This window comes from Lepidochelys kempii, chromosome 3, assembly GCF_965140285.1.
Source record: "Lepidochelys kempii isolate rLepKem1 chromosome 3, rLepKem1.hap1, whole genome shotgun sequence".
Taxonomy (NCBI): Eukaryota; Metazoa; Chordata; order Testudines; family Cheloniidae; genus Lepidochelys; species Lepidochelys kempii.
Window position 1 is genome coordinate 68,252,021 of NC_136382.1, and position 19,306 is coordinate 68,271,326.

Here is a 19,306-nt window from a genome sequence, read left to right on the forward strand (position 1 = left end):
GAAAGTTCTCAGATGACACAAAGATAGGTAGAATAGTAAGTAGTGTAGAGAAGTCACAGATGCAGAGCAATCTGGACTGATTGATAAGATTGGCACTGGCAAACTGTTTCAGTAAAGCCAAATGTGTAAGGACAGGAAGGGGGAGTCTATCCTGAGAAGAAGTGATGCTGAAGAAAACTTGGGGGTCTTGGTGGATAATCTGCTGGCAAGGAGCTTCCAGTGCAACACTGTAACCAAAATGGCCAATGCAATCCTTGGATATATATAAACAGGAAAATACTGAGTAGAAGTAGAGAAGTTATATTACCTCTTTTTTGCCACTGCTGCAACCACTACTGGAATATTGTGTCCAGTTCTGGTGTCTGCAGTTCAAGAAGGATGTTGAAAAATTGGAGAGGGTTCAGAGAGCTAAAAAAATGACTAATGGGTTGGAAAATGCACCTTATAGTGAGAGACTGATTTCCCAGAGTCTATTTAGCTTATCCAAGAGAAGATGAAGAGATGACTTGATCACAGTCTAGAAGTACCTCCTTAGGGAACAGAAATCTAATATAGAGGGCTCTTCAGTCTAGTACACCCGTAACAAGAACCAATGGCTGGCAGTAGAAGCTAGATAAATTGACTAGAAATAAGGTGCAATATTTTAACAGTGAGAGTAAGTCATCATTAGAAGGATTTGCCAGTGGTTGTGGAGAAGAAACTTTGAATCAAGATTCAAGCACAGTTAATGGACTTGAAGCAGGCATTAATTCAGGGAAGTAACCCATGACCTGTGTTGTACAGGTCAGACTAGACCAGTGGTTCTCAAACTTTTGTACTGGTGACCACCCCTTTCACATAGCAAGTCTCTGAGTGCAACCACCCCCCCCCCCAAAATTAAAAACACTTTTTTATATGCCCCGGACCCTCTCTAGAACACGGGATTTGGGATCCATGTGCGGTACTGCGTTAAAGCGGGGAGCGTGTTAAAATTAATTCCAATTAAAGTAATTACATTTGGGATTCATGGCTGCGACCATGTTATATGTGAATTTGCGCTATATAGATACGTGTTCTAGCGAGGGTCCAGTGTATTTAACAGAATTATAAATGTGGGAGGCAAAGTGGGGTTTGTTGTGGAGGCTGACAGCTCGCAATCTCCCATATAACCCCCAGTTTGAGAACCCCTGGACTAGACAATCACAACAGTCCCTTCTAGCATTAAACTCTGAATCTAATGTTAATGAAATTCTGGTGGTTTCATTAAAAATGTTTGGTTGATTAGACAAATTTTTAAATGTTCAAATGGTAATTGCTGTTAAGCTTTTGCCATCTCAGAAACACTCAGTGGATATAGGGAGCCACTAAATCACATGTAAATAAGCTTTAAAATAAAAATCTGTGTGCTAAAACTACTCAAGCTTTCTTCTGAATCCTTTAATTATAGAGGGAGACGGTAGCAGCCCCTATGTTTTAGTTGCCTACATTTTCCATTATAAGGATTTTTGTGTACTTTTGTTTGAGAAGCTCTATCACTTGTGTACAGCAGACCTTTAATATTCTGCAGGGTGAATCCGCTGATGCTATAGAAGTGCCTTTTCTTTGTCCCGTGAAATTCCATTGAGGTTAGGTTTAGTTGGAGAGTGTTTAAAAATATCACCATTTCCCTTCTCTGTGTCAGGAAACTTCTAGCAGCTTGCCCAAATTACAGGGCACACTTAGGCTAGGCTAATGCTGCACAACTCCCAAAGCATCAGCTTCAACACTGAGAACACCTAGAAAGCTGCCAGAGCATTTGTAACAGTATGGGAGTGAGACAGCGCGAAGTTTGGTTCCCCCTGAACTTAGAGCCCAGTTCCCTGCCACCACCTCCAGCCTCTGGTGGGCACCAGATGGGGCAGGAGCTCCTCCAAATCCGGGGGTTGAAAAGAGATACACAAATCTGACTCCACCCATAAATCCCCCCAGATTCAGCACAGGACCCCCAGCAGCCTATTTTTGCACCTGTAGGGGGCCATGTGGGGCAGGAGTGAGTGAGTGAGGAGTTGAGCTCCCCTCCGCAACCACCCTGCAGAACTAGCACATGGTGCTAGCAACCCATCTCCTCTCTGGAATAACAGCCTTCTCTTGCTGCGAGCTAATGTGGTTAGTCCTCTAGTTCAAGTGGTAGCAGTCTGTGCTGCAGTGCTAAAGGCTCAGGTTTCAAACCCTGTTGATGGTCCATGTGGTTCCAACTGTATATAATAAAAATACTTTTACCTTTGTCCTTTAAAAATAAAAACATGTTAAAATGTTGTTTAGGATATAAAGTCAGGCACATGGAACTTAGGAAAGCCAGATTTACAATTGCCCATGCAATCATAATTTGATCCCCTGGTGCAAATGCATTATGATTCAGTCTTTATTTACAAGATCATATACTATTTTTTCCAGAGCCATTGCACAGATTGGATGCCATGGGGTAACCGTGCATTATAATTCAATAAATTTCTCCCTTCTGTGGAAAGCCAGAGAGCCACAGGCAGCTGTAGGTAGGTCTTGGCAGGATACAGAGTTATAAAACAGAAGTTTGGGTGCCCAGCTGCAGCAAAATGGCAAATTCAGCTACAAAAGTTCTGAATTCCATATATCTTGGGAAAATGCCAAATGCTGCAGCTGTAGAATTGCAGAGGCCACAAGACCCTAACTGATATGAAAGGGGCAGTTATGCCTCTTCTGTTGTTTCACCCTCTCTTCACACTTGGGTGGGCATCACTGCAGTAGATCCTGTTTAGAGAGTATTGTGAGTATTCCTGTGTCAAATAGGAAAGTGAATTTGAATCCTGGTTGGCTAATGTCATGGGATTCATGCATTATATTTTTAGAATCCATGTTGTCAAGTCAGCTTTCCTTCTAGAACAGACAGTGTTTCCATTAAATGGTACAAGTAAATGGGCAGAAGAGAGGATGCAGACTCCTGAGAAATAGCTCCCTCAGGGTAGGGAAAGTAAGGAAACGGCTAAAATTTCCAGACTTAGTTGCCTTAAATAGTTGAGGCCACACCATCAACTTAGTTGCCACACCATCATCCAGGCTTCTGAATAAGTGAACTTTCAGACCCATAGTTCTTCACACTCACTCTCTCTCCCTGAAAATCTGGCTGCCCGTGTACATTCCCAAATATGGATTTGCCTTTTAGCTTTAGACATCTGCATCTTAAAATGTTGGCCTTGCATATTAAAGTTTTTTAAAATGTTGCCAAACTGTAGTATATGGATTGGGGAGGATGAGGAGATGGAGAAGGTCAAAGTTGAGTCAATTTTTATTTCTTCAGATAAGCATAATTTTGAGTTCCAGATAAGTTTTCATAAAAACCTCTTTTGCTGAAGGCCTAAAGAAAGTATTATTTAATTGGGAAATTTTGAGAAGTCATACCTTATCATACTAAGAACATACAGATGGACTAGCTAAGGAGGAAGAAGGTATAAATCTGGGAATCACTGTTGTTGAATATATTTTGTGATCGCTTTATGTTCTTCCATCTAAACAGACACTCCTAGAATATGCAGAAAAGTGGAAGACGTCAGAAGATCCCTTGCCATTGTTGCAGGTATACACAGTGGCAATCCGAAGCTACGTGAAAGCACGACCTTACCTTACCGCTGAGTGTGAAAAAGTAGCCTTTGTGCTTGAACGCTTAGCACTGTGAGTATATTTTCAATTATTTGGATACTGTGTGTAGAATCTTCTGTAGATCACTTATTTTTAAGCCATTTGCACTGGCTACCTGATAATTTCTGGTCTGAATTTAAGAGTTGGGTTTGATCCATAGGATTTGGGACCTTGCTAGTTAGGAGACTGCTTCTCTCCCAACGCTACTCTCTCTCAGTTGTGATTGACAGAAGAACCCATTCTTAATTTGAAATAGGGAGAGTCTGTTGACCTCTAGGGCACACTGCAAGGCACATCTATTTACCCGCACTGGTGCGGGGTTGGACTTTTGAGGGAAATCTGATTTGTATATAGATGGGGAGTTTGATGTTCTGCAGATAGTTATTTGTTATAATTTCTGACAAAGCACCTGCACCCTTGAATAGATGCCCCTTTTTATTTTTTGTATACATTTAATAAATAAGTTTGGTGGGGTTTTTTTGTGGATTTTAAGCAGAATAATAGATAATGACTCTTTGTTAGACACTTGAATGACAAGTTGGGTTTAGTGGTTTTTTAATGCATTCTTAAAGCCACGTGAATTAATACTCTTATTTGACTTTCAGAAGCTGTGTTGAACTTTTACTTTGTCTGCCTCTTGAATTACCAGAAAATCAATGGGAAGAGTTTCAAGCCTTTGTACAGGTGAGAGTTTGTTTCTTCTATAAAGAAAAATACTAAGAAAAGATGGGATCCCCAGCTTCTAAAAAACAGCCTGGGAACATTGAGTCACAAGAGTTAAGATTAACTCTATGCTTGTTTCCTGTGGGAGAAAGTCATTCAGCTGGAAGTTCTTTGTGCTTTTAGGTAATTAAGTTGCCAATCACATCCTTCTGTATTAAATAGTTGATATGCCAGCTTTGTAGACAAAGTTTGTTAGGGTGAAAACAAAATGAACCTCTGCTCCCATCTTTGGAGAAATACTACAAGGGATGCTCAGAGAAGGATGTGTGTTCCTCTTAATGAGCACAGTGTTCTGTGACCTGCTGAAATGGCTATCCTTTTCTAATTGAATTTTTATAAATATTTAACCATGTTACAAGACTGCAACCTGTGAACATGTATTTTTACCAATGAATTTAAGAGTATTTTGTTATTCAAAAGGGTTACTTCATGGCGGTATGATAATGATCTTGATTATTTTAAAGGCCGCATCCTAGTTATTCAATAGGTATAGTAGTGCTAAAATCCCAATACCAAAAAAAAAAATCTTCTTTTGAAACCTATCAAAATTATACTAATGTACAAGGTGGATATTATAACATTTACTGTAATTAAACTGAAACTTTAAATAGTCTGCGTATAGGGATTAGAAATTACTTATTGTATTAAGTCTTAGAATTGACCTTTTACAAAAAGGGATACCTTTTACTTTTGAAGTTTTCTTCTTATGTTTAAAAAAAAAAAAAATCTGAGTGCGTATGGTTTTATGTAGTTTGTCATTGCCATACTCGTGAAATATCTAACACTTTTCTTTAGGTGGCTCATGAAAAGTTGATGGAGAATGGTAGCTGTGAATTGCATTTTTTAGCTACGCTTACTCAAGAGAAGGGGGTGTGGAAGAATCCAGTGCTGTGCAGTATTCTTTCCCAGGAACCACTGGATGAGGATAAAGGTAAATTTGCAATGGCTTAAGAAAAAATAAGCCTCTACAATTATTTAATGAATTCACTTTCTTAGCAAATATACAAATAGTGCTACAACATTACTGCTTTGTATAGTGTTGCTATAGTTGAAGATCTTTTGTCATTTCCTTTATAAACTCTGTTGTGTGGGATTTGTAACCAGGCTTTTTTCCAATAGGGTAAAAGCAGGTACTCAGGTGGCCAAGCTGGATGTACTTACGTAAATTGTCCATATGTAAGTAAACCAAAGACACAACTATAATTTTTTACTGCCATATGTTTAATAGAAAACTGAAACAGTTACCTCTATCTATGCTTAAGAAACCACATTTAAGAAACCACTACTAACACACTACAGATTTAAGTGATTGCAGTGATTTGAATCTTTCTTGAGAACTGGGACTCATTTGAAATACAAATGTATTTTTAAATAAACCAAAAACCTAAGCATTAGTTTGGCATTTCAGAACCCTGAACAGTTTTAAGGTAAATGGATTTTCTGGCTGCTTCTTCAGTATCTATTTTAGCTATGGTTATGCAGTAAAGTCGTCCTTTTTGCAGTTCAGACACTGGGGTAGAAAAACTCCGCTTGTTATCTGAAAATATGTGCTGTAGCTCCATTAGCTTTTGGATTTCACATTTATTGGTACAGTAATAGGTTACAGCTGTGTTATAGGTAGCACTGTGAATCCGATTTATTGAAAAGTGAATTTTATACTAATTTTTCATCTTCTTTTAAATGTTAAATGACCTGTATAACATTGGAAACGTCCACTGATGGATTCACTTGGTCTCTTTAAAATTAGACACGCTTTGTGGCAGGGATTCGAATTTTGTTCACATGGTACACCTGCTAATAACACATAGTGTTTGTATTGTTTGCGTGTTCTCTCTGACTCTCTCTTCCCCTCCCCACTCCATTATAACGTTAAAACCAGTCTATTATGTTCTCTTGTAGCCAAGACTGAGGTTCACTTTCCATTTAAGTAATTTTGTCTCCCATTCTAAAATCCTCAGAGGTTCTTTACATTTCAGATTTGCATGTGTGCTCCATGGCATTAGGAGAATTGTTGCTAAATTTGAGAATATTCATGGACGTTCTTGAGAGATTTGAACTGTTGGGGGAAAACAAATGGGATTATTGTATTTTGAAAATTCTTCTAATACTTTTTTGCCACGTGTCTCACGAATCATTTGTCTTAGAAATTTCATATGAAAGATCTTGATTAAATTTGATGCTCATACCAATTTTGAGATTGAGAGGCACGGTTGCCAGATGACTTAGATATGACAGAATGGTGAGCCTGGCTCCAGTTAATTTTTAAAAGGCTGGAGTCCTGAGCTTACTTTAAAGAAAGCCACTTGCCTTGTTTCTTCAAATGTGCAAAGCAAGTTGTAGCGAAGTTTACCGTATTGATTTATTTTTCACAAAATAAAATAACATTAAACAGTTCTCACCATGAGGTGTGGTGGCTAAGTGGTTATGGTGCCCAACTACAAACCTGAAGGCTGTGGGTTCAAGTCTCATTTGATCTCCTACTGAAATGCCACATCTAGTTCACCCAGTTGCAAAATGTAGGTATCTGATCCATCAGATTAGGACAGTCAAAGATGGTCAGATGTGATGTTGGCCACATCATTCTCTTAGGTACTGTTGGCCATGAAACTGATGTGCCTTAACAATGCAGTGTAGTTGTTTCCCAGATCTGAAGAAGAACTCTGTGTGGCTTGAAAGCTTCTCTCTCACCAACGGAAGTTGGTCCAATAAAAGATATGACTTCATCCACCTTTTCTCTCGTGTCTTAACCATGTCAGCCTGATGAGCCCTTGGCTCAAGGGGACTTTGACTACTCTCAGCAGCTGTGCTCTGACCTGATATTTGTAGTAGATTGGGGGTAATAATGCAAAAAACTAATGCAAATAAATCAGACTTCTACATTTTCTTTGGCTTTGTTTGCAACCTTTTCTTCACATGATCAAATATTACCAAGTATTTGCAGAAAGCAAATTTCAAAGTCATATATGCAGACACATAAGGAAATAGACGTTTGTGTTTTATCTGGATGTATTTCCTATGTTCATCTAGTCAGGAAACAGAAATACCCATGTACATCTTACCTGACTAATCAAAACTAATGAACACAGCTCAAATACTGGATATGAACTAAATGAAGAAACTGCTTATCAGTCCACAGAGTTGAGTGCAAAAATATTGATTCAGTCATTTAATAACAGACCTGCTATGAGCTTGTGCATACTCAGCAAGCAGTAAAATGCTAAATTAGCAAAATAAATTACTTACGATTATGAATTATTCACTTAGCTCAGTCACTCCCTCAGCTACCAGTAGCAAGATCTGCGATACTTGCTTCTAGGTTGCTCTTTTTCCACTAAAGGGCATCTGTCAGTGCAGTATTTACTCCCCTCGTATATCTGCTCTTGGCTTCAGGAGAAGCTATCACTAGAGCTATCACTATTTCTCTTACACGTGGCATAGAGGGTTATATGTGGCAACGTTTTTCTCCATGGCAGTAGCACAGCTTTGATGTCAGGAAGAAGTTATGGGGATCAAGGAAAAATGAGTATTGAATCCATTACTTCTGTAAGCAACACTACAGAATTACCTTATTGAAAGGAAACTACAGAGCTTTGGTATTTACAGTCTTCTACCATATTTTACAAATGAACAGTGGGGAGGTGACGGCCCAGTGCTTCATCAGAATGCAGCATAGTTAGCTGGGCTACAACACAAGCTCCCATAGCCCACCGGAAATCTGCTTCTTCATCCGGGCATTAGTGTCTACAAAATTCTCAAGCCCACAGCCTTCATCCTGGCCATTGTTGAATTCTGCAGCCTTTTTGACTTCTCAGATGGCTTCTCCAAGTCACCTGACACACACTCTCCAGCTTCATTGGCTTTCATAGGTTTCATACATTGATTTCTGTTACTAATCCAAGATTTGCCTTGTGGCATTTTTTTAAATCCACTGGTGCTGCTGTGGACCCTAGTAAAAGTTCACTTTGGCTCTTGCTGACTTACTACCATCTCCATTAGGTCCAGTGATCTGATCAGCAGGAGGGAGCAAAGGGAGGCTGACTTTGGAAGCCTGCTGAATAAGGGATTATGTAAAACTCCTAAATTCTGTAAAAAGAAAAGGAGGACTTGTGGCACCTTAGAGACTAACCAATTTATTTGAGCATGAGCTTTCGTGAGCTACAGCTCACTTCATCGGATGCATGCCGTGGAAACTGCAGCAGACTTTATTTATACACAGAGAATATGAAAAAATACCTCCTCCCACCCCACTGTCCTGCTGGTAATAGCTTATCTAAAGTGATTTGTGCTGGAAATGGCCCACCTGATGATCACTTTAGATAAGCTATTACCAGCAGGACAGTGGGGTGGGAGGAGGTATTTTTTCATATTCTCTGTGTATAAATAAAGTCTGCTGCAGTTTCCACGGCCTGCGTCCGATGAAGTGAGCTGTAGCTCACGAAAGCTCATGCTCAAATAAATTGGTTAGTCTCTAAGGTGCCACAAGTACTCCTTTTCTTTTTGCGAATACAGACTAACACGGCTGTTACTCTGAAACCTAAATTCTGTAAGGTTCCATAGGTTTCCCTGTCTCCCAGTACCCCACAGAATTCCTTGGTCCCTGTGACCTTGGATAGTCCACATCAGACCCATGGCTTCTGCTCACTTCTCCTTGCCCCCCATGTAAATGTTATAGTTTCATGATCTGGACTTTGTATGCTAGACTTTTTGTGTACAGTGTTATAGCCATGTTGGTCCCAGGATATTAGAGACACAAGGTTGGTGAGGTAATCTTTTATTGGAGCAACTTCTGTTGGTAAGAGAGACAAGCTTTCAAGCTTACTCAGAACTCTTCAGGTCTGGGTCAGGTCTTCAGGCTTTGGTAGTTTGTGAACCTTAATGAACAGTGGAGAGTAATTATACTTAATATTTTTCAATAAATCAAGATGTTGGTAAGCTATTTCTCTTTCTGCTAAGGCATACTAGTTTTTGTGAATGAAGAGATGAACCTGTTGGCGTTGAAATTGTGCATTCAAGATTTTTGTAGCTTGTCTTGAGGCATTGGTCCTGGAGCAGAGTTAAGATTGTTATGGTACCTTAGCTAATAACTTCGGTGCATTCATTTTTATTATTATTATTATTTTAACCTCTGAATTTAATAGGTCTGTGATGTTTGGGTTTTTTGATGACTACTGTGCTCTTTTAAGATCACCCCCGCCCCTTTAAATTACTGATTGTACTCTTACCTTTAACTCCATCTTTACTGAGTTTTGTCTTGGAATATACTAATTTAATACAGGTTCAGATCTTGATCACAGAATAAGCAAAATTGAAATGCAAAATAAAGCTTAACATTATTAATTGTAGTAATATCAATATCACTTGAGTTTGAAGTGTAGTCTTAAATTTGAGACCTTCCTATATCTTCTTTCAGAGATAACAGAAAATATTCCAATATTTATGCTTGGCAGACTAGTTGAAACAGTAAACACTGCAGTTTAAAGGATTATTGGGGCCTGTAAATGGAAGAGCAAGGCCAAAAACTTGGCATTAAAATATTAAATATAGTAATTTTAATAACATATGGATTAGAGGGAAGACTCATGAGTTAGAAGGATAGTTTTAAGTCCGAGGTCATCTTGTATTGTATTTCAGAGATAACCTAACATGTTCTAATGTTTATGCAAGGCGGACTAGCTGAAACAGTAAACGTGGCAGTTTAAAGGATTATTGGGGACCTGTGGGTGGAAAAGCAAGGATAAAAAAGAACAAATGTAATTAGTCACTGGGTCATTTGTGGGTTAGGAAGAACATGAATGTCTTTGATAAGGTACTTGAAAAATGGACATTGAAGGAGCATTTCTTCTGTTTTAAAAAGGAAATGTCCCACTGTAAGATCTAATATAAATCTTTGAATGTATATTATATATTCAGTTCTAGGTTATCATCTACAAGACATCATTCAATGCACTTTTTGATTTGATTCTACATAAAGTAAGATTGGCTTCACCCTTAAATGAGAAAATTGTATCTATTTAACTAAATTGGTTTAGAAACTAATTTAGTGAAATTGATACAACCCCCTTATGTGGACACACTTTAAACTGTAGACTGTGAATTGAAGGCTAGCAAATATTGTATCTATATTTAATGAAGGCTCTTGGGAGAGATCCGGGGAATTATAGACCAGTAAGCTTTATTTATTTATTTGTTTGTTTGTATTACTGTAGTTCCTAGGAGCCGTAGGTAGATAGCTTATCTAAAGTGATCACCAGCAGGAGAATGGGGTGGGAGGAGGTATTGTTTCATGGTCTCTGTGTATATAATGTCTTCTGCAGTTTCCACAGTATGCATCCGATGAAGTGAGCTGTAGCTCACGAAAGCTTATGCTCAAATAAATTGGTTAGTCTCTAAGGTGCCACAAGTACTCCTTTCCTCTCTCTGTAATCCCAGAAGACTTTGATAATGTTCCAGAATTTTAGAACAATAGGTAGCTGTCAAGACCATTCCTGTGAAACTGGCTTGTCAACCTTGAACCCTTCCTATTCTTAAATAACTTGCTGCAGTATGCCTGTAAACTAAAACTAAATGCTTAAAGAACTGCATCTCTGAAATGTGGTATTGTGAAAACTTACTATTGCCAAGAACATTTGCGCCAAAAAGTTACAAGACTGGGTAAAATATAATTTTGTTTATTTAAGGAGCATATGCATATGATTAATGCTACACTTTCCTAATTGTCAACTTCATACTTTAAAATACACATCCCATTTTGGAAATAAAGTGGACTGATTAAAAATTAGAGATGGGTAGAAAATAGAATATATAGATTCATTCTTAATTATGAACACTCAACCAACATTTTCATTTCCTTGAACAAGTCATTAGAGGACGTTTTAGCTAGATGACGAAGTATGTTATTGGTGGCAGAATGCTAATAGAAAATACAAGCTTTTAGTTCCAAATGCATTTCAGTTTATTAATTTTGAGAAATTCTTTAACCTCTTTGAGAATGTTTTAGATTTCCTGCCTGAAATGTAGTGAGATCAGTGACTGGTTAAATGAACAGTACAAAAGCAAGGTATTAGAAAAAATGTTTTTTCCAGTGCTCCCTATCTTTTGTGCCCTTTTACTGTTTAAATGTTACATATGAATATGATTAAATTCCATCTGTTAACTGCATAACACTTCATGAAATATTTATATGTAACGTTTTGTCTTGTTTTTCTTTAAGTGAATGAATTTTTAGTGTTTGAAGGCCCCATTCTGCTGGATATGCGTATTAAGCATCTAATGAAAGCAAAGCAACTGACTCAAGCAACTTCCCTGGCAAAGCTGTGCTCTGACCACCCAGAAATCAGCACCAAAGGCAATTTTAAGCAAACCTACCTGGTCTGTCTTTGTTCAGGATCACCAAATGAAAAGCTAATGGAGGAGGTGAGTAAACATTACTTTTAGTTTGTGATTTTTTTTTCTAAGGGAATGGCAGAATTTATGATTGCATTGGCTTTCCTATAGAAAAGAAGTCCCTTGCTTAAAAACAGTATATAAAACGTAGTATGCAACTTGGTATTTTTTTTTATTTTTTTTTAATAGAAAGAAATATGGTCGTAAGGCTAGCATACAGATTCAGTTCCAGGCTCTGCCACAGCTTTCCTGTGTGTGAATGCACAAGATACTCGAACTCTCTGTTCTTCAGTTCCCATCTGTAAAATGGGGAAAATGATAATCACTTTTTTCCATCCTTTTTCTTGTATGTTTTAATTGTAAGCTCTTCAGAGATGAGACTGTTTCTTATTGTGTTTCTGTATAATACTTAGTACAGCAGGGCTTCGATCTCAGTTAGGCCCCTCTGTTTCTCATTTATAAATTATGATAATGAAGAGGCCATGTTCGTTTTTGTAATGTATGACAGGAATATATACTTTACTCATTAGAATACCTGCAGTTACTTAATTTTTAAACTTGTATTTTCCATCCTGCTGGCCAATTTTGGTAATGGTTCTGCAGTTGTGAGTATATGTATTTTAGTAGTGTTCACTAGGCTTTAACTCACTTGAGTGAAGTGACTATTCACAAGTAAAGTCACTTGTGGAACAGTTTTACCTGGTACTTACAAGGATTACAGTAAAATGATTACATCTGGCCCCTTTTTTAAATATTATTTGTTTCAATTATCTTTGATTATATGTCATGTTAGTCTTCTGTTTCAAAATCTTTACAATTTTCTTGCATCTCTTCCTTCACATTTTCTTCTAGTCGCTTACTATTGGTTTTAAATTCCCTTTTTAAAAAAACAAAACAAAAACCGTACAAATTTATGCAAAATTCATTATAACTAGAATAATAAGTTGTAAATCTTCAGAGAAACAATTTGTATTATGACTTACTGTAAACGTCTGTCAGATAAATATTTCACAGTCGTGTTCCTTTAAAACCTTATTCCAAGTTTAACACTGGGTTATTTACAAGTTATCAAAAGTTCTTTCAGTGACCTGTCCTTTATTATAGGCATGGCTGGTTGCACCACCTATTATTAAGGTTGTCTGTGAGACCTGCTGTCTGTTACTTATATGCCAAATCTTAACCATTTGGGCTGAAATTTTCTATGCTGGGTGTCTGTCTCAGGCTGACATTTTTTGGAAGATGTTAGCCAAAACTATTCAACCATTTTCATAGGAGGTAAACATTATTAGTCTATAACCGCCAGCTTTAAATAATAAAAATACCAAAAAGAATGTAACAAATCTGCTAGGAAAACATTCAGTTGATCTACCGTCAGTAAACAGGTTATTTTGTCCCTTTTATCTTTGATTTTATGGAAGATATAGTGATACTCCTATATTAACCTTCACGTCCTTTCATGATCGATGCTCCTGTTTAAAGCAGCAATAACATCGCTGATTTTAGTAAGTTGAGTGGGATGGGGAATTTGAGTTAATAGTAAATAAATCTTTTTGTATAGCAGTCAGGCTGTAATATAAAGTTTATTAAAACAACTCATTAATTATACTATATGTATGGAAAGAGAGAGACACATTATTGTTAGTATATGTGTAGTTTTATATATAATATGAATAATGTGCTTTAAGATCTTTGGATGAATGGTACTATAGACACGTAAACATTAAGTCTTACAGTATCTTTCAGGTACATGCTTATAACCATTTTACTGGTGTACAACTTTCCTTTTACTTGTGGCAGATCCAGTATTTGACAAGCTTGTTCTATCCAGAAGCTCTTGAATTGCTTTAAGTAATTAATTGAAAAATAAAAAGTTTGAAAATGTTAAGGAAATTCCTTATTCCTACTTTCCCACAGCACCATATTATCACATGCTTGAAAAGAAAACCATTTAGTCAGTCTTCAGTGATCTTGTATTTTTCCTCTCCAGATCACAGCAGTAGATTGCAAAGATGCCCTGGAAATGATCTGTAACCTAGAGTCTGATGGAGATGAAAAAAGTGCTCTAATTTTATGTGCAGCATTTTTATCTCGTCAGCTACAGCAAGGAGAGATGTACTGTGCCTGGTGAGTTAGGATTTCTTCTTCTTTGTTTCTAAGAGTAAAACTGGATCATTTAGCACTTTAAAAATCTATTGGAAGGAGTAGGGCTTGTCAGCCTTTTCTGAAAAAGCAAAAGAAAAAGCTTAATATAAAATTAATGCTTTTCTAATAACCCATAATAATTAACATCATTACCTTACAATTCTTTGTTTCAAAAGCCATATTGTGGATCAGGCATCAGCAGATGATGTGAGTGCTGAGTCACTTCACTTGACAATAAATTAACTGTGTTACATTGTGGAAACAAATAATTTTGCATCTGTTAGGCAGGTCGTCGACGCTGTAATGAAAACTGTCTCAATTTTAGACAACAATTCTGTTGTCTGGAAGAGCACTTTTCACATAAGTCACCTACTTCTTTCTGCCTATATTAAAAAATGCAGTATTCATTTCATGTGAAAACCTTCCAGCAAGATCTCTCCACAGTCGGATTGAAGCCACATGCTAGTTTAGCAGCATTTGGTAGTTAAAACAAGTTTTCACTGGGCATCCAGGGCAACGGGCAGGTCTCATTGGGAGGCAGCTGACCCTCTAGAACTTTAACTTTAGTCTGGTAAAATTGGTAATTTTTCTGGTTTGGTCCCAGTCCTCCTCCGGGATTTGCTAGTGCTGACTCCTATATCTATGTGACGTATCATTTGAAAATAATGGGACATGGAAGAGCGCAGGGCTTTGCAGTAACGGATCCTGCTGTAGGCTTGGGGCCAATCTTTGTATATCATTCCACTGGTTATCTAAAACACTCTTGCCATTTACACCTTCAGATTTGATGTTTTCTACTTTATTTTGTTATGAAGAAGCAGTCTGGCCTCCATATTTTTACTTAGATTGTTACGCTTACACTTTTAATTAACTTTATAATGCTAGCTTTCAGAGTAATTGAATATAATAAAGAAATAATGTGTACATAAAGTCTATGCATTAACATAGAATCATGAATATGTAGGGCTGGAAGGGACCGCAAGAGGTCATCTAGTCCATCCACCCATGCCGAGGCAGGATTAGATATACCTAAACCATCCCGACAGGTATTTGTCTAACTTGTTCTTAAAAACCTCCTTTGGCAACCTGTTCCATTACTTAACTACCATTATAGTTAGAAAGTTTTTCCTAATATCTAACCAAAATCTCCCTTGCTGCAGATTAGGCCCATTATTTCTTGTCCGACGTTCAGTGGACATGGAGAGCAATTGATCACACTTTTCTTTATAACAGCCGTTAACATATTTGAAGACTTAACCAGGTTCCCTCTGTCATCTTTTCTCAAGACTAAACATAGGTTAAAAAACCAGGGTTTCTTCATAGTTCAGGTTTTCTAAACCTTTTATCATTTTGGTTGTTCTCCTCTGGACTCTCTCCAGTTTGTCAACATCTTTCTTCAAATGTGGCACCCAAAACTGGACACAGTTTTCCTGCTGAGGCCTCACCAGTGTTAAGTAGAGCAGAGCAATTACCTCCTGTGTCTTACATCTGATACTCCTATTAATACACCCCAGAACAGATGAACCATGATCTTCTATAAAAGAAAGTATGAATTGTTAGGTTTTTTTAGAGAGGCAGCATAAATCCTGTTTCCATCCTTCATAGTTTTTTAAAAGAACTCCAAATTGATCAAATATAGTGGTTGTGTTAGTGCTGCCATTTATATTTTATTCTGTCTTTTAAAACTCTCTATTTCCAGGGAATTGACTCTCTTCTGGAGCAAACTGCAGCAAAGGGTAGAGCCTTCTGTACAAGTGTATCTAGAGAGGTGTCGTCAACTTTCGGTGTTAACTAAGACGGTTTATCATATATTCTTCCTGATTAAAGTAATTAATTCAGAGGTAAGGATACTCTAGAAGATGAATTTTCATGGCCTTTTGAATGGAACATCAGATCAGGATTTGAAAATTTTCTGGATATCTGTTCGGAAGTACATTAAACCTTCGAGACCTAAGCCTTGCCTACTTATGCAAGTTGTGCTGATTTAAGTAAATCGGTTTATAAACTGATGCAATTACATCACTGCATCCCCCTTTTGGTAGACTTTCTTAAATCATTTGGTAAGGAATTCACTTAAGATGAAGCAATGTAAGACACTCTTAAATTTACTTAAGAATGTCCACACAAAGGGTTGCAGTAACTAAACTGATTAAATTTATTACAACTTTTCATTGGAGACATGAGGGGGAATAGATGTTGCAACTCAGCAGCTGGGAGACAGGAGAGCTATAGCTGAGGGATAGTCTCCTGTAACATTATTCTACGCTCCAAATAGCTTGACAGGTTACTTTAGTGAAGAGAGGAATGTAATGACCTGATATTCTTTATGCTTCAAATATTAATGAAAATAAAATGGGAAAGAAAAAGATTTGAGGAGGAAAATTTGAGACTTTCTCTTAATGTTTTAAACAAGCTGGAAAAGGCAAAAAACAACTTTGTTGTTGCTTTATGATTCACCATTAAGGGTATGATTTTTGCTTTGAGGGGTAAGTTATGACTTGACTTTGAAGTATTTTACTTTTTATGGATTTAGAACTGATTCTGTATCCTAAACTCAATCTGTGTATCTCAGTTAATCTTGTATGTAGGGTCACCCATTGCTCCAAGTCTCCCCAACATCTTGCTTGTATTATTTAATGTTAATCACTTTAAGTCTTGTCTTCCCTTGAGTTGTTTGTTCTGTAGGCTTTGGATCCATAGATAATTGTTTTAAGAGGAAAAACAAGTTGTTTTCGGTTAGTATATCCGGTGGGACTATACTCACTTGTCCTCCACTTCTTCCTTCATTTGAGTTAATTTACTTTTTAAATTTGGATTGAGTAGAAACAACTGGTTGCATGAAGAGTTGTGGTCCAGACCTTGAGCCATGTGCATTATATGCCTAATGGTTTTCTTAAAAACAGGAAGTCTTCACTGAAGGAGCTATGAATCATTCTCCCTGATAGTAGAAATTTAAGACTTAGGAATAGGACTGTTTATTCATAAATACTATAGCTTTTCTTCTCATTTACACTCTTTGGCAGTGTAGAGGGACCTTAAAGTGAATATAAATGTAACAGAATTATACAAATGTGGGGCTGGAAGAGACCTTGAGAAATCATCAAGTCCAGCCCCTGTGCTGAGGAAGGAGTAAGTAAACCTAAACCATCCCTGACAAGTGTTTATCCAGCCTGTTCTTAAAAACCTCAAATGCTGGGGATTCCACAGCATCTCTTGGAAGCCTATTCCAGAGCTTAATTAGCCTGATGGTTAGAAAGTTTCTAATAGCTAACCTAAATCTCCCTTGCTGCAAATTAAGCCTATTACTATTACTTGTCCTACCTTCAGTGGATATGGAGAACAATTGATCATCATCCTCTTTATCACAGCCCTTAACATATTTGAAGACTGTTATCAGGTCCCTCCTGAGTCTTCTTTTCTCAAGACTAAACATGCCGAGTTTTTTTTAAACATTTCCTCGTAAGTCAGATTTTCTAAATCTTTTGTCATTTTTGTTGCTCTCCTTTGGACCCTCTCTAGTTTGTCCACATCTTTCCTAAAGTTTGGCTCCCAGAACTGGACACAGTACTCCAGCTAAGGCCTCACCAGTGCCAAGTTGAGCAGGACAATTACCTCTTGTCTTGCATATAACACTCCTATTAATACACCCTAGAACGATATTAGCCTTTTTTGCAATTACATCATATTGTTGACTCATATTCAATTTGTGATCCACTATAACCTCCAGATCCTTCTCAGCAGTATAACTACCTAGTCAGTTATTCCCCGTTTTGTGGTTGTGCATGGGATTTTTCGTTCAAGTGAAGTACTTTGCCCCAGGCTATTGAATTTCTTGTTGAACTCAGACCAATTCTTCAATTTGTCAGTTTTGTTTTTAATTCTAATCCTTTCCTCCAAAGTACTAGCACGCCTCCCCAGGTTGGTGTCATCTACAAATTTCCACTCCATTATCCAAGTCATTAATGTAAATATTGGATAGTACTGGACCCAAAACTGATGCCTGCAGGGCCCCACTACATATGCCCTTCCATATTTCATAAGTTCTCAAAGATAATTGCTAATGGTTCAGATTGTTTCAGCTATTTTCTTAAGTTCCCTAGGATGAATTTCATGACTTGAATACCTCTAACTTACCTAAATATTCTGTAACTTGTTCTTTCCCACTTTTGGCTTGCATTCCTTTTCCCTTGTTGTTCATATTAATTGTGTTGAGAATTTGGTCAACATTAACCTTTTCAGTGAAGATTGAAGAAAATAGGCCTTAAACACCTCAGCTTTCCTGATGTTATCAGTTATTAGCTCTCCTTCCTTGCGAAGTAGAAGACTTACACTTTCCTTCGTCTTTCTTTTCCTCCTAATGTATTTGAAGAACCTCTTCTAATTGCCTTTTATGTCCCTTGCTAGGTGTAACTCATTTTGGTCCTTCACTTTTTTGATTTTGTCCCTACATGCTTGTTCCTTTCTTTGGCACTCCTCCTTAGCAATTTGTCCATGTTTTATAGGATTCCTTTTTGATTCAGCAGTCACTAAAGAGATCCTGATGGAGCCATGTTGGCCTCTTACTGTTTTTCCTTTGCATTAAGATAGTTTGCAGTTGTGCCTTTAATAATATCTCCTTGAGAAACACCCAGCTCTCCTGAACTCCTTTATCCCTTAGATTTTCTTCCCATGGGACCTTATGTACCAGTTCTCTTAGTTTGTCTGTTTTTTTTTGTTTTTGTTTTTTTGCCATTGTGCTCTCCACTCCTTCCTTTCCTTAGAACCATGGTCACTTTCACCCAGATTACCTTCCACCTTCACAACAGGTTTTTCTGTGTTGGTCAGAATCAAGTATAAAATGACTGTCCTCCAGTTAAATCCTCCACTTTCTGAAACATAAAGTTGCCCCCAATACTTTGCAATAACTTTTATTGGAAATGTTGTGTTTGCTGTATTACTTTTCCAGCAGTTGTCCAGGTAGTTAAAATCCCCCATTACTACCCAGTCTTGTGCTTTGGATATTTGTGGTCTTTGTTCAAGAAATGCCTCATCCACTTTCTCTTTCTAATTTGGTAGTTTATAGTAGATCCCTACCAGGATGTCAGCCTTAATTTTTACCCATTTTATCTTTAGCCAGAGACTTTCAACTGGTCTGCCACTCACCTGATTCTCTCTCTCTCTCTCTCTCCCCCAACAAGTGTATACATTCTTGATATATAATGCAGCACCTCTTCCCTTTTTACCCTGCCTGTCCTTGAATAAGCTATACCCCTCTATACCAATAGTCTAGTCATGAGACTTATCCCACCAAATATCTGCCAGGGTGGTGTAAAGTGGCCTTAGTGTAAATGAGAATCAGGGTCCACTTTTCTAGAAAAAATTACCCACAGATGACCTTTTAGACACTTAGGTGAAACACTTAACTAATATATTAAATATATATATGAAA

The 19,306-nt window shown here is 37.5% G+C and overlaps 1 protein-coding gene across 4 annotated transcripts in view; it reads left to right on the plus strand.

The window, feature by feature from the left end:
• Nucleotides 1-19,306, plus strand: part of ZNF292 (zinc finger protein 292) — a 60,688-nt gene that overhangs the window by 32,509 nt on the left and 8,873 nt on the right. The window contains exons 2-7 of one of the 4 annotated variants that reach the window (XM_073336614.2): nt 3,509-3,663; nt 4,236-4,314; nt 5,149-5,284; nt 11,564-11,766; nt 13,724-13,860; nt 15,578-15,719. In XM_073336614.2, the coding sequence (XP_073192715.2) occupies nt 3,509-3,663; nt 4,236-4,314; nt 5,149-5,284; nt 11,564-11,766; nt 13,724-13,860; nt 15,578-15,719 (852 nt within the window). Of the gene's footprint in view, nt 1-3,508; nt 3,664-4,235; nt 4,315-5,148; nt 5,285-5,379; nt 5,530-10,263; nt 10,324-11,563; nt 11,767-13,723; nt 13,861-15,577; nt 15,720-19,306 lie in introns of those variants that run through there. The other 3 variants (XM_073336616.2, XM_073336615.2, XM_073336617.2) reach the window with 3 other exon arrangements.